This window comes from Tupaia chinensis, unplaced genomic scaffold (genome assembly GCF_000334495.1).
Source record: "Tupaia chinensis unplaced genomic scaffold, TupChi_1.0 Scaffold144255_1, whole genome shotgun sequence".
Classification (NCBI taxonomy): domain Eukaryota; kingdom Metazoa; phylum Chordata; class Mammalia; order Scandentia; family Tupaiidae; genus Tupaia; species Tupaia belangeri.
In genome coordinates this window covers 825265-839986 of record NW_006204113.1, presented here as the reverse complement: position 1 = coordinate 839986, position 14722 = coordinate 825265, and the positions used below count along the sequence as shown (strand labels likewise).

At 49.3% G+C, this 14722-nt stretch overlaps 1 protein-coding gene across 1 annotated transcript in view; it reads right to left on the bottom strand.

Annotated features, from left to right (window-relative positions):
• The window catches only part of DPCD (deleted in primary ciliary dyskinesia homolog (mouse)), a 23387-nt gene extending 8742 nt beyond the window's left edge, over positions 1–14645 (bottom strand). The window contains exons 1-2 of the mRNA XM_014583349.2: positions 14146–14645; positions 9205–9285 (exon numbers count right to left, since the gene is read on the bottom strand). Coding sequence (XP_014438835.2) covers positions 9205–9285; positions 14146–14398 — 334 coding nt within the window. The 5' untranslated portion in view covers positions 14399–14645. The remainder of the gene's footprint in view (positions 1–9204; positions 9286–14145) is intronic.
• Between the last annotated feature and the right edge of the window lie 77 nt (positions 14646–14722).

The window sequence follows — 14722 nt, the reverse complement described above, 5'->3', positions numbered from 1 at the left end:
GACCAGGAAGATGACAACGACCAGGAAGATGACAACGACCAGGAAGATGAGTGAAGAGCCTGAAGAGCTGAAACACCGCGCAGTCTCCAGACAACCCTGAAGATCCTGAAGAGCTGACACTGCATCATCTCCAGACGACCTGGGAGACCCTGAAGAGCTGTAACACGACATCGTCTCTGGACGACCCTGAAGAGTTGTGACACCGTGTCGTCTCCGTGCTGCTCACAGTAGACGACGCGACCCTTCAGAGCTGTGACACTGCGTTGTCTCTGTGCTGTACCGTGCTGCCCACAATAAACAGACGACACTGTCATCTCCGTGCTGTAACACTACGCCGCTTGTCCCGACTCTCACTCCCTCACTCAGGAAACCTGTTCAGCTGTCCCCCCCGGGTTGGGACAAGCCATTACGCTAACTGCTGGTTCTCGGAAAAGTGTGGTTTCTAGTAATGGAGAAAATCAGGGTCCCCTTGCGACCAGCAGTTAGCGTAATGGCTATGTCACTGAACTCTCACGTAGTCAACCGCAGTTCAAGTCCTGGACCCAGTGGCTTAAACTCACACTGGGCGCGTGTGCGTGTGTGCCCAAGACCCTGAGAGGAGAGTGGAGGAAGAGGGATTGCGGCGTGACCACCACCACCACCACCACCCCCGCAGGGTGATTTCTTGCTTTCTGTCTCTGTCTCTCTGGTGAGCGCACATGCCCTGTAGCAAAAACCTCTCAAAAAAAAAAAAAAATCAGGGTCCCCAAAAGGGAGTTGAGATGCATTTTTGTCCTCTAAAAAATAAAAAAAACAAAGAGGAAAAAATTAATTATGATGGTAAAAGCTGTTTGGCAGGTTTACTCAAGATTTGGCAAGTCCAGCCCAGGGTGGTCCTTTGCCTATTGGTTAGGGGAACTGGAGCCCACATGGTTGACTGCTGTTCAAATCCCAGCCCCAGTAGCTTCAAAAGCATGCCAGGCACATGTGTGTGTGCCCCAAATTCTGACACGATGGAGAAATGAAGGAAGGACGTGTCATAATCAGACCTCCCTGGCGGGTGCCTTCTCTCCCCTGTCTCTCTGGCCAGCACACATGTCCTCTGGCAAGTAAAAAAAATAAAAAATTAAAACCCCAAAGCCGTATGCAAAATCTTAGGTGCTCACTGTATTTGAAATGCACTACTTACAGAAGATCTAATGAAAATTTTTTGTAAAATTGAATTATGATTTTATAATGCAAATAACCATTTCTATTTTACCTTATTTTTTTAAAGAATTATTTTATTTAACTTTACCTATTTATTTATTTTTAATTTTATCAGAGAGGGACAGTGTGAGTGTGAGAGTAAAAGAGAGAGAAAGTGAGAAAGCAAGCTGCTAGGTCCGGGACTCAAACTGCAGTCGGCCATGTGGGAGTCCAGCGTCCTTAACCACCATGCCACCTGCCAGCCCCAATTTTACCTTATTTTACAACCCAGATGTTTGCCTAAGATTCTGTGTGTGTGGATAAGGCACATATGTTATGGAAATTAAAAATCAGGACACTAGCTCATGGACATTACATGGAATCCACTGCTGGGATCTCCAGGTTCCCTCCCCCCCAGTCATTCGTGGTGACGGCTGTGGTGCATCCCCATCATAGCAGGGAGCCCCGTCTTTACCCCCCTCCCACGCCATTCTGTGCCCTTCTTGCTGCACTCAGAATCTTGGGAGCGGCTGCCCCTGGGTCTTCCAGCCAGGCTGGTGCAGGGAGCAAAGCCCTTCAGAAGCACACGGGGGCGGGGGTGGGAGGGGTGTTTCTGCTGGATTGCGCCTTTGCCCAGGTGGGGCGGGGCGGGCGGGGGTGACAGCTACAGTCTGGTCGCAGCATGGGCAGTGGAGGGTTTTCCTGCGGACCTTCTGAGCAGCCGCAAACCCACACGCCCTCACCGCTCCAAGTAAGGCATGCATGCTGAACACCAAAGTGTGCTGTAAAATTAGAATTTCCCGTTGAATATGTGCTTTTATAAGGTCTGGTGCATTTTGCAGTGTGATTTTATTACATCTTAGGGCCAAACATTCTCCCTAGAAACACATTTCCAAGTTCATAATGAAAATTAATAAGGAAGAGTGAAACTTGGAAATATGCTTTATAGGCAACTTTCCTTTTTTTCCACAAATACTTCTCCTTCTTAAGTGAATGGACTGTGACCAGGAATATATTCAAAGCTATGCATTATAATACCTCACTTAAGTGGAAGCCCGCCTTCTGGGGGCCTCTGTCACGGTTGCACACTCACTGAGTGCGTGTGCATGACAAATGCCTCTGAGCCGCAGCCTGCTGTGACAAGACCCACGGACCCTGCTCTGTACTGTAGGAAGGACTGCTCCCAGGGTCTCGAGCAGCCTGCACGTGAAATGGTCTGCACAGAATACGGCAGGAAGCTCCCTTTCCCCTGGCAGGCTGACCAGAGGATGAGGGAGCTCACCCGGGAGGGCAGCGTCAGAACACACAAGCACTGGGGCCGGCCAGGGTGAGGGCACACAAGCACGCACAGACACGGATGGTGTACAGCAGGCTCGACTGTTGCAGATCTCAGAGGTGCAAGTTGCTTTAGGGAGCACCTAGTCAGAGGCCAGATGGTGGCACAATGGTGATGCAACTGGAGCCACAGCAGAAGGTCCCCAGTTTGTGCCCCAAGACCACCACATTACACACTGGGTGTGGATTCGTGCGCCCGTGATCGGGGCTGGCGGAGGCTGGGCTGTGCTGTGGCATGAGGCCCTCCTGGGGGTCCCTGTCTATCTCTGTCATGGAAGAAACAAGCAAATCAATCACAAAGCATCTAGTCCAATGCCTGTATTTGTAAAGGAAGCAGAGCCTTTCTTCCCTGCTACTCTCTGTTAACCCTTGCCGCTACTCTCTAGGAGTCAGAGTATGAAGAATTACTGAGATTGAGAGAGAGAAAGTAACTTGCATAAGCCACAGCTAAAATTCAGGTCCCCGAACTCCAGATCAAGAATTTGAATCATTAATAAAAGGCTAAACTACAGTCTCTAAATTTTCAAGAAGCACACATAAAGAGTCTGTAAAAAGTTTGTAGAAAATGGGACCAGCAGTTCGTGTAATGGCTATGTCGCTGAACTCCCATGTAGCCGACCACAGTTCGAGTCCCAGACCCAGGGACTTAAACTCAGGTGTGTGTGCGTGCGTGCCCAAGATCCTGAGAGGAGAATGGAGGAGAAGGAATTGTGGCATGGCCATCCCCCCCCGGGGGGGGGGGTGATTTCTCCCTTTCTTTCTCTCTGTCTCTTTCTGTCTTCCTGGCAAGCGCACATGCCCTATAGCAAAAACCTCTCCAAAAAAATTTAAAAAAAGAAATAAAGAAAAGAAAAGAAAAGTACAACTCTTAAAAAAAAAAAAGTTTGCAGAAAATGCACATATCATGGGGGCTGGCAGGTGGTATAGTGGCTAAGGGCACTGAACTCCTACATGGTAGACCACGGTTTGAGTCCCAGACATGGTGGCTTGCTTTCTCACTTTCTGTCTCTTTCTCTCTCTGACCTTGTTCCTCTCTGGTGTGTGTGTATGTAAATAAATAAAGTTAAATAAAATAATTCTTTAAAAAAAAAAGAAGAAGAAAATAGATATCACAACAAAGCTAAGCATGGATTTCAAAGTTTTTTTGCACCAAAATAAATTCTTACATCAATTCTACTTTTCCACAAACTTTTTGAAGTCCCCTTATATCATATTTAAGTTCCAGGCCAGTCTGTGGTGTCGTGGTTAAAGTAGCTAGGTCCCACATGATTGCACAGCTGAGTCCCAGACCCAGCTTTTAAAATGCACTGGGTGCATGTGCATGTGTGCCCAAAATCCTGAGAGGAGAATGGAGAAGGGGTTACGGTGTGGTCCCCACTGGGGGTGATCTCTCTCTTTGTATCTCTCCAGTGAGTATACATACTCTATACCAAATTTTTTAAAGATGTAAAGGTTTAAGTAGCTCTACTGCTTTTTTATATGTTGGCCTTTAAGGGCTCAGCTCTGATCCCCTGACAAGTAAATGACGAGGAATGCCTACCTGGGGCTGGGTAAGTGGGGCAGCTCCACGATGCCTCACTGGTTAAGCCCGAGGCACCGTGCCAGCGTGGCTGCAAGAGGCCCCACACCTCAGGATGTCCTCTGCCCTTTCAGTCCAGGGGATGTTGGGTATTCCCAAGAACCCTTCCCAAGAAGGGGAAAATCAGCGCTGGCGTCCTTCCTTCTGATCTTAAAAGCCAGTTTGCAGGAACTGGGTACCCTTGGCAGCTTCACTTTTTAGGCCCTCAGAAACTGAATTCGTTATTAGAATGCAGAAGGCAGTTCCCTTTCCTGTTATCTCAAGAGAGCGGATCCAGGGACCAGCAGTTAGCGTAATGGCTATGTCACTGGACTCCCATGTAGTCGACCGTGGTTCGTGTCCCAGACCCGGTGGCTTAAAACTCACACCGGGCGCCATGTGCGTGCCCAAGATCCCGAGAGGAGAATGGAGGAGAAGGGATTGCAGTGTGGCCGTCCCCCATGGGGGGTGATTTCTCACTTTCTGTCTCCCTGTCTGGGGAGCGCACGCGCCCTATAGCAAAAACCTCTTAAAAAAGAGAGAGAGAGAGAGAGAGAGAGAGCGGATCCAGGAGATGGTTTGGGCAAGTCCTTCCTAAGTTTCCCATGTGCGTGGGCGCAGGCTCACACATGTGAGAACACACCATCCTGTCTTCTTGTCCCCCGTCTTTGTTCCTGAACTCAAGGACAGCTCCCGCAGCAACAGAAGACTGTTTCCACCTGCTGTCACTCTGATTTGATTACACGTGAAACCGAACTGGTGTGCAAGGCACGCCCCGGGACGCTGCTGCATCTTCCCAGCTCAGCCTGGGTCAGTCCTTGGGAAGGAGACTTTCAACGACCCTGTAAAGGATCTGACAGGGAATATGTGATGGAGGCGGCGCCTGGGGGTTCCTAAGTCAGCAGGAGGCAGACTGATGTCCCAGACTGCTGAAAGGGGGCCCCATCTTTCAGGTGGGCTGGAAAGTGGAGGTCCTGAAGGCCTCTTTCCCCAAAGCTCCAAGCTTGGCCCACTTCCAGTGTGGATAATTACATTCCCTTTTCCTAAATACTCCCTGCAGCTTAAACTGGATGCAGGCTGCTTCTTTTCTGCCCTAAAACACTGCAACGTTGCTGTGTGGCTATGAGACAGCTGCCACGGCCCATCCCTGAGGAGGCTGAGGGGAATCGAGTGGGTCATTTATAAAGCCGGTGAAGTGCTTGGGGATGAAAGTGCTCAATATCCTCCAAACGCAGCCTGGGGTGGTTAGGCTGGCGGTCAAATACCACAGCAGATTAAGCCGGTAATCCCGATGTAATCGCTGGGGGCTGGCCTGCCCCTCAGCCCCTGCCCCCTGGACATGCTGCGTTCTTCTCAGGCTGGTTTGATGTTCCGATCATTGCTGTGGGGCCTTGGCTGTCTCCCTCTATGAATACAGGCAGCGTCCATTGTGGGGGTAGGGAACAAATGACACTAACATGCTTATTAACACCGACTGCAAGAAATTCCTCCCAGACAGATGAACACCTATTGGCGATTGTTCCTCTATAAATTACTTGGAGTTTTTCTAACAGAAAAGGGCTTTGGCCAATTATCAAATTTGTATAATTAGCTGGGAAAATGGAAACTATTTCTATTTACTGCCACAAAACTATACCCACAGCTTACTTTATAGAATGTACAAGCAAAAGCCAGCTCAGGTCCAGGGATTATTTATACTTAAAAATTAATAATAAGGCTTTGCAAGGGTGGCTGTGGGGGAAGAGGGAGGGAGAAGAGGAAGACAAAGATTTGCTCCTGCCATCCTAGAGCAGGGCCCGGAGGAGCAACTGGGCTGTCTCTGCCCACCGGTTTCCACTTAGGTCATTCCGGAAAAGAAAAATTTAGTAAGAAAAAAAGTTGGGCCTAGTCTCAACCCCCACACTAGTTTTGTGCAGATGTAAAGCACGGGGCACTTAGAAAGAACTGGGCTGGCTCAGAAACTAACCAGTGGTGGGATTCTGAACTAGGAGCTAACCTCTGAGCGTCTGCTTTTTCCAACAGTAAAATGGGGACCACATGGGAACCAGCAGTTGGCGTAATGGCTGTGTCGCTGGACTCCCATGTAGTCGACCGCAGTTCGTGTCCCGGACCTGGTGGCTTAGAACTCATGCCGGGCGCGTGTGCATGCGTGTCCAAGATCCCGAGAGGAGAATGGAGGAGAAGGGATTGCGGCGTGACCATCCCCCCTGGAGGGTGATTTCTCGCTTTCTGTCTCTATGTCTCTCTCTGTCTGGCGAGCGCACGCGCCCTATAGCAAAAAAAACCTCTCAAAAAAAAAATGGGGACCACAGTACCTACCTCAATTCGTAGAAAGCATTTAGTGTGGTGCCCAATAACAGCTGCAATATTGATAACATTCTTTGGTAAATTTAAGCCAAATGGTGTTCTCTTGTAACAGTGTTCTCTATTTTTGCTTCTAAGAAAAAGGAGTTTGGGGCCAATAGGTAGTGTGGTGGTTAAGGTGCTGGATTCCCATGTGGTCAACCCTAGTTCAAGTCCTGGACCCGGCAGCTTGAAAATCATGCTGGGCGTGTGTGTGTGCATGTGTGTGTGCGTGTGTGTGTGTGTGTGTGTGTGCCCAAACTCCTGAGAGGAGAATGGAGGAGAAGGGATTGTGTCATGGCCACTCCCAGGGGGGTGATTTATCCTTTCCCTCTCTAGCAAGTACATGCACCCTATGGCAAAAACCTTTAAAAACATAAATAAAAGGAAGAAAGAAAGAAAGAGTAAAAGAAAAAGGAGTTTGGAGGCCATGGTCCATTCCCACCTGCCACCAGAAGTAACGGTTAACGTATTGGGATGGAGAGGCACCGACCGAGTGCTAGGATGAAGGAACCTGGACTTGCTTTTTTTTTTTCTTTGTTTGTTTTTTGTTTTTATTTAGTTTGCTGTAAGGCATGTGTACTCACCACAGAGAGGCAGAGACACAAAGAGAAAGAGAATGAAAGTGAGAAGTCACCCCTCAGGGTGAAGGGCCACACCACAATTCCCTCTCCTCCATTCTCCTCTCAGGAGTTTGGGCATGTACGCACACCCCGCCCCCCCATGTGTTTCTCAGGCTGCCCGGTGGAGGACTTGACCCACGCAGTCAGCCACGTGGGATCCAGCCATCTTAACCACCAGGCCGCTGGCTGGCCCTGGACTTGTTTTTTAATTTTAACTTCATGTCCAAGAACAACAATGAGGCCTGGGTTTTATTTGTTTGTTTCCACAGCCACAGCAGCTATGGCTGTTTTATTTGCTTCTCTTGGGGTTATTTGCTCTGTGTGGAGAAGAGCAGTGATGCTGGGGCTGGGGCAAGGAGCTGCGCTGGTCTCCGGCCTGGTTGTGGTGGTAGTTAGTCCACGTGACCTCTGCTTTCATAAGCTCCCCGTTAGGCATGCCAAGGCTGTCGGCCCCTGGGAGCACTATAAATTACAATGCATTGTGAGGATATTACTACTGTATTGGTTTCCGCCGAATCAGTGTCATATGCTAAACACATCAAGATTTTCAATAGCACCAGCCTGAACCGATTGGGACTGGAGCCAGGCAGCTCATAATAGGAGGGATCGACACTCAGCTCTGCAACGGGACACACGCGGGACACACAAGTTAAGACTGGAGACGGAGGGAATGCAAACCAGTGTAATCCATGTTGTCGGTTCTAGACATTTATGAGCTGTCAGAAAAAGGGAAAAAGAAATTCCCTCGCCAATACTACCTGTCGATCAGGCCCAGGAAGAAATTAAAGTCAAGAATAATGACAAGAAAATAACCCAGCCCCTGATTCCATCCTTGGTCTTCGCATTTCAGGTAGAACTTAATAAAAAGACCAAGTCCTGCTGCTGACAGACTCAGACCCTGGGTCAAAGAGCCAGCCACCTCGCTCTGGGGAGTCAGCTAAGGCCAATGTGCAGATCTGGGAACAAGGAGGGATGGCTCAAACAGCTCCCAGATACCTGAGCTGGAACCCCATTCATGAGCCTATTCTTAGAGGACAAGAGCTGCAGGAGTGAAAATGACAATGCTGTAAAAAAGAAAAGAAAAGAAAAAAAAAGCTGCCTCCACTCTCCAATTCAGACATTCTTCAAGAAAGGGTCAGATTTTGGGAACCAGCAGTTAGCGTAATGGCTATGTCGCTGGATTCCCACGTAGTCGACTGCGGTTCGTGTCCCGGACCCGGTGGCTTAAAAAAACTCACGCCGGGCGCGTGTGCGTGCGTGCCCAAGATCCCGAGAGGAGAATGGAGGAGAAGGGATTGCGGTGTGACCATCCCCCCTGGGGGGTGATTTCTCGCTTTCTGTCTCTATGTCTCTGTCTGTCTGTCTGGCGAGCGCACGCGCCCTACAGTGAAAATCTCTCCAAAAAAAATAAAAGAGAAAGGGTCAGATTTCAGGACCAGCAGTTAGCGTAATGGATATGTTGCTGGACTCCATGTAGTCAACCGCAGTTTGAGTTTGTACTCAGTGGCTTAAACTCACGCCAGGTGCGTGTGCATGCGTGCCCAAGATCCCGAGAGGAGAATGGAGGAGAAGGGATTGCGGCATGGCCATTCCCCCTGGGGGGTGATTTCTCGCTTTCTGTCTCTCTGTCTCTCTTTGTCTTTCTGGCAAGTGCATGCACCCTATAGCAAAAAACTCCAAAAGAAAAAAGAAAAAGAAAGGGTCAGATTTAATAGTGCCACCTTGAAGGCAAGGTCAGGAGCTGCTTGCTGCCTTTGATACTTGCTTGACCTGGAGTGGCTTCGGTAAAAAAAAAAAAAAAAAAAAAAAACTGGGCAAGAACTGCAGCGATAGCCTGCCTGCCCTCATCACTGCTCTGCCTACAGGGCTCCTCTGGAGGCTCCTCCTCCTCTTCCTCCTCCTCACCAACTGTTCCTCTGCGTCCCCATTCCCATCTCAGGAGAATTCTGGCTCTCTCCTTGTTTCATGGTAGGGCTGGGGTTTCGGGGTAGGGCAGGGGATGGGGTTTGCTGGTCAAAAGGACCCCCGCTGCTCTCCTGGGTCCACATCACTCTGGGAAGCAATCTTGCCACGAGGGCCTCAGCCTCCCCTGGCTTCTACACTGCTGCTGGGCTCCTCGCCCGAGCCTAAGCCTAGTAGCGCCTGTCCTAAGGGCCGGGGAGAGCTGCTGTCACTTACCGAGTAGTTCACTCGTCTTCTCGTCATATTCTTCGGCCATTTCCTTCCCGTCTGGGAACAAATAGTGCACCTTCCTTCTCCCTGCACGCAAAGCAGAGGGGGCCTGGCCTCAGTGCCTCCTCTCGCCTGGCCCCTGGCAGACTGAGGGGCTTACCTGGGAAAACCCCAAGGAACCAGCAAAGGCCTCCTGGAAACGCCTTGTCACCACGCCTGCCTTGTCACCACGCCTGCCGTGCCTTTGAGACCTGTCCTGCCTTTCAGAAGCTTTCTCCGCTGCCTCCTCCACCACCAGCAGCAGTTCCGTATTTCTCCCATCTGCAGAACGCTTCCTCCAAATCCAGCTCAAACTCCTTCCCACTGAGAAAGTCTTCCTCAGCTCCCCCTCATTCGTGCCGCCTCGTGCCTTATTCACACCCACAGTGGAGCACTGATCACACAGTATGACTCTTTTATTTTTTGGGGGGGAGGTTAGTCATAGGGTACATGCTGGAAAGCAACAGAGAGAGGGAAAAGTGAGAAATCACTTCCCGGGGGGATGGCCACACTGCAATCCCTTCTCCTCCATTCTCCTCTGGGGATCTTGAGCACGCATACACACATGCTATGATTTTTAAGTCACTCGGTCTGGGACTCGAACTGCAGTTCGCCATGTGGGAATCCAGCCACCTTAATCACCATGCCACCTGCTGGTACCCTGGCATGATTTTCAAACTACCAGGTCTGGGACTCGAATCACAGTTGGCCATGTGAGATCCAGTGCCTTAACCACCGTGCCACCTGCTGGCCCCCAAAGTATGATATTTGTAACAGCATCTGTCTCCCCGTGAGTGACATTCATCTTTCTCTCCCCAGTTCTCAAAAGCAAGCCTGTGTGCTCAGGATATGGAAGGGGTTTCCCGCCAGCCTCCTACCAGACCTTCGCTCTCACTCTCCACAGGTCTCTAGGCCATCTATCACACGGCACACGATGAAGGCCCCAAGGATTCTCTTCCCCACGAGTACTTTATGATTTCGCATCTATGTCACTATGTCATCACCGCCTGGCTTCTCTTCTAGACAGGGGATTTCACACTCCATGTCTACAGTTTCTCTAAGACCAAGCTTAGTACCCGGGGCTTCCCTAAGACAAAGCTTCACACCTGGTGCTTATTGATGGAGAGACTGCGTAAGCAACGATGCACAGTCCACTGAAAGAACGGAGGGACCACCTCTAGCCCCACCTCCCTCCTTTCATGCAGCAGAATCACTTTCTCACTTTCTTTTTACAGATAAGAGAGCAGACACAGGTGAGCTCCTCAGTAAGACTCATGACAGGGCACGAAGGCCCAGCAGTCAGGTACCCCATACATGCTGGTGAACGAGAGCCCCAAAGTATCTGTTTTCTGTTCAGTTCACTCGTCTGGGACACAGTTTCTTTAAGTCATTCCTAACCTGTGTTCTGGGGAAACTCACCAGGGTTTTCAGCATGCCCCTTGGTTCCACCACCCTTTACCATCCAAGGGGTTCTCCTGTCAGGAGTGGGGCTCAACGTGCAGCCTGTGGGTGGCTGAGTCTCTGGCCTAACCAGCTCCCCTTGGCATCCAGTTTGGGGTCCAGGCAGGATGCAGTGCTACTACCGACCAGGTACTTTCCTGGTCTTAGTGAACTGGATTCTCACAATAAACCTGTGTGTACCCATTACCTGTATTTCACAGGTAAGGAAAATGGAGGCTTAAAGCCATGCAACTTACCCAAGATGATAAAACTGGGAAATGAGACCCAGACTTAAATTCACTTGAGTCTACAGTCCACATTCTAATAACTAACTAGACCATATCATTTGTATGACTTTAAATATTTGTAAGATTGAGCACTGTTCTAAGGGGTTAAGGCCATTTTCCTGCTTCTGTCTTAGCCTATTTTATTTGGGTATTCATCTTTTTCCTACTGATACAATTGAGCTTGACACAAAGGGACTTTGAAAATTTGTGGAAAAATGAAATTAAAGTATGAGTTTATTTTATTGGAAAAAATTTTGCAATTCATGCATTTTTTTCAATAGTGCACATTTTCTATGAAGTTTTTGAAGTCCCCTCATATATATTAATCAAGTGTCATACATGTTGCAAATATTCTGTTTCAATTGCCCTTTTTTCCCCCCTGTGATTTTGTTATAGGTCATGGGCATTCACTGGAGAGAGAGACAGAGACAGAGAAAGAGAATCCCCAGGGGCATTGTCAGGCCTTGCTCCCTTCTCCTCCATTCTCCTCTCCAGATTTGGGGCACATGTTTCTCTACCCACCAGCTCCAAGATTCAGACCACGTACTCAGCCATGATGGATACAGTTGTCTTAACCACGATGCCACTATTTGACCCTCGATTGTCTTTTAAGTTTGTTTAAAATGGGTTTTCCCAAACAAGAGTTTATTTATGTCAACTCTATCATTTTCCTTTGCGCTCAATGCCCTAGAAATTGTGCTTAGAACAAGTTCCCTTACCCAGTTGATTACATATTACCCATACTTTATTCTAATACTATCTTTACTGTAGTATTATATGTGTGTATATAAAAAATTTTAGGGGCCAGCAGGTGGTGTGATGGTTAAGGCACTGGACTCCCACATGGCCAATCATAGTTCAAGTCCTGGACCTGGTGGCTTGCTCTCTCTCGCTCTCTCTCGTTCTTTCTCTCTGTGTCTCTCTCTGGTGACTATAGGACATTAAAATAATAAATAAAATTAAATAAATAATTCTTAAAAAATTTTTAAGTGTATTAGTATGATAGTTTGCTACCAGGAAAAGTTTGTGAATGTGTATGCATTTAAAAAATATAGAAGTTTATGTATGAAAATGCAAATTATGATGACCTGAGTACTAGGATTATGCATGACTTATTTCACTTATTTTTCATATTTCCATAATAAAAACTATTTTTGAAAAAAATGAAGTTATTGGGTTGTCATTATCAATAGCTGTGATTCGTGGTGGGGAGGAGGTAAGCCACCCTCATGCCCACACCAGGAGGATAAATCTGAAGGAAGCTGGAAGTTTGACAAGACAACTGATATATATTCAGTACCACATTATTTTTTAGCTTGAGGAAAAAATATAAAACATCATTTGTGATGCTTCAGACAAAACTTAAAATCCTGGGGAACCAGCAGTTAGCGTAATGGCTATGTCACTGGACTCCCACGTAGTCGACCGCGGTTCGCGTCTCGGACCCGATGGCTTAAATCTCACGCCGGGCGCGTGTGCGTGCGTGCCCAAGATCCCGAGAGGAGAATGGAGGAGAAGGGATTGCGGCCTGACCATCCGCCCTGGGGGGTGATTTCTCACTTTCTGTCTCTATGTCTCTGTCTGTCTGGCGAGCGCACGCGCCCTATAGCAAAAACCTCTCCAAAAAACAAAAACAAAAACAAAAACAAAAACTTAAAATCCTGGAGGATGAAATATTTGTTTAAACACTGTCCTGCAGCCAAAGGAAGTGAGAGGAGAGGTTCAAACAGTATCTGTACAATCGCCTGGAGAGCGACATTATCCACACTGGCCAAGAGGGGGCAGCACCCCAAGTGTCTATCAACAGAAGAATGGGCAAACAAAATGTGGTCTGTACCTACAAGGGAACGTGGTTCAGATTTAGAAAAGGGCATTGTGACATGCTACAGCATGGATGAACTTGACTACCTGAAGCTAAGTAAAATAGAACAGTCAGAAAGGACAGTGAATGAGCCCACTTACGAGCGTTCCTAGAACAGTCACACTCTCAGAAACAGGAAGCAGGAGGGTTTGGGGAAGGACGGGATGAGGAGTTGCTGTTTAATGGGTACAGAGTGAGAAACGCTCCAGAGGCGGGTGGTGGTGACGGCTGCACGATGATGTAGAGGGACTTAATGCCACAGCTGTACACCCGAAAACGGTTAAAATGGCAAATTTTATGGTATGATTTGTTTTGCCTTTTACAATTAAAATACACACCAGGCTGGTTCTGTGGCCTGGGGGTTAAGAGAGCTAGATCTCAATGACCGACTGTACAGTTCGAGTCCCAGGCCACTGGTTTGAAATACACTCTGGTACGCCTGCATGTGTGGCCAGAATCCCAATAGGAGGGAGACACGGAGAAGGGACCGAGGTGTGACTACGCCCTGTGAGGGGTGCTTCCTCCCTCTTTCTCACATGTCCTCTGTCAAATAAAAATCAAACAAAACAAAAACTTGACCTATGGAATAACGGCCAACATCTTTAGCATGGCATGAAAAATCACAATATGCCCCAATTTCCATGTAACCTCTCTTATTTTCCACCATCTCCCCTCATGGCCTCTTGGGAGCAGGGACCTTCACTGGGCCTGCATCCTAGCCCCCACCGCAGTACCTGACAGCGCAGTGCTGTTCTCTGCCTGGGCCAGGCTGTAGCATCACTCATTCTGTTCCTCCTCTAGACCTCAGCCACACACCTCCACAACCCCTTGCCCTCACACCCGAGTCCTTCCTTGAAAAGCCACCCCCTCTTCTCCACTTGGCAGGCACCTGCCAATTCTTCAAGACCCTGAAACATCACCCCTTCCGTTGGTTCTTCCTCCCAGAGCTGCATCTCCACCTGCAAGCTTCCATAGCATTTACACAAAATTCCAAACTCTGCTTAACATGCGCTGTTAGGTGTTCACGTGAGAGCCATGGACATGCCCACCCCTTCCCGCCTTCCCTAGTACAGCGGGCACGGAGTAAAAGCCTCCTTCCCTGGTGCAGAAAGGAGTACAGGGAGCGCAGACTTCAATTTCCACAATCTCCGGGCCTTTCTGATTGGTCTCTGCCTGCTGCCCCCGCCGTTACTTTGAGTCTCAGGAAATCGGACGTGGGCCCCCACGTGGGTCCAGGAAGGGACCCATTAGCACGTGGGTGGGGGACGCAGACCTGGCCAATCCTGGGGGCGGGGTCAGGCCTCCATAGCCTGTGCCCACCTGTTCCAGCACCGCCCCAGGACCCGGGACATTTACAAAGGCCTTCAGTCACGGCTGGGGCAGCCCATCCACTTCCTTTTGCAGATGAGGAAAGCGAGTTCCCACCACGTAAAGGGGGACTGGAGAGCCCGGGAGACTTATGGCAGAGCTGGAATTGGAGCCAGGTCTCCTTCTGTGCCACCAGGCTGCCTTCAGCAGTAGGACCCCCAGGCTGAGGTTCGTGGGGTCCCAAGTCAAGGTCCCGTCGTTGCATTGCCTGGCGGGAGAAGCTGGGGCTGCTCTGCAACTTGGATTTGTTTCCTCTTCTGTAAAGCGGGGAGGAAAACGATCAGATTTGGGACAGCGGGAGGAGCAGATGAGATGATGAATGGAAGGGGAAGATTATTTATTAGTCACAAGCTCGGAGCCGAGCGGAATGGTGCCGGGCAGCGAGGGGTGTCGAGGGGACGTGCGCGTTCACGTCCTCTCCCCGGGCCTCAGTTTCCTCATCTGCAAATGCAGAGCCCGGCCTGGCTGACAGCCGCGGCCTCTCCGGCCCTCCCCGAGGAGCCAGCGCCGCGGCCGGGGGCCGGGGCCC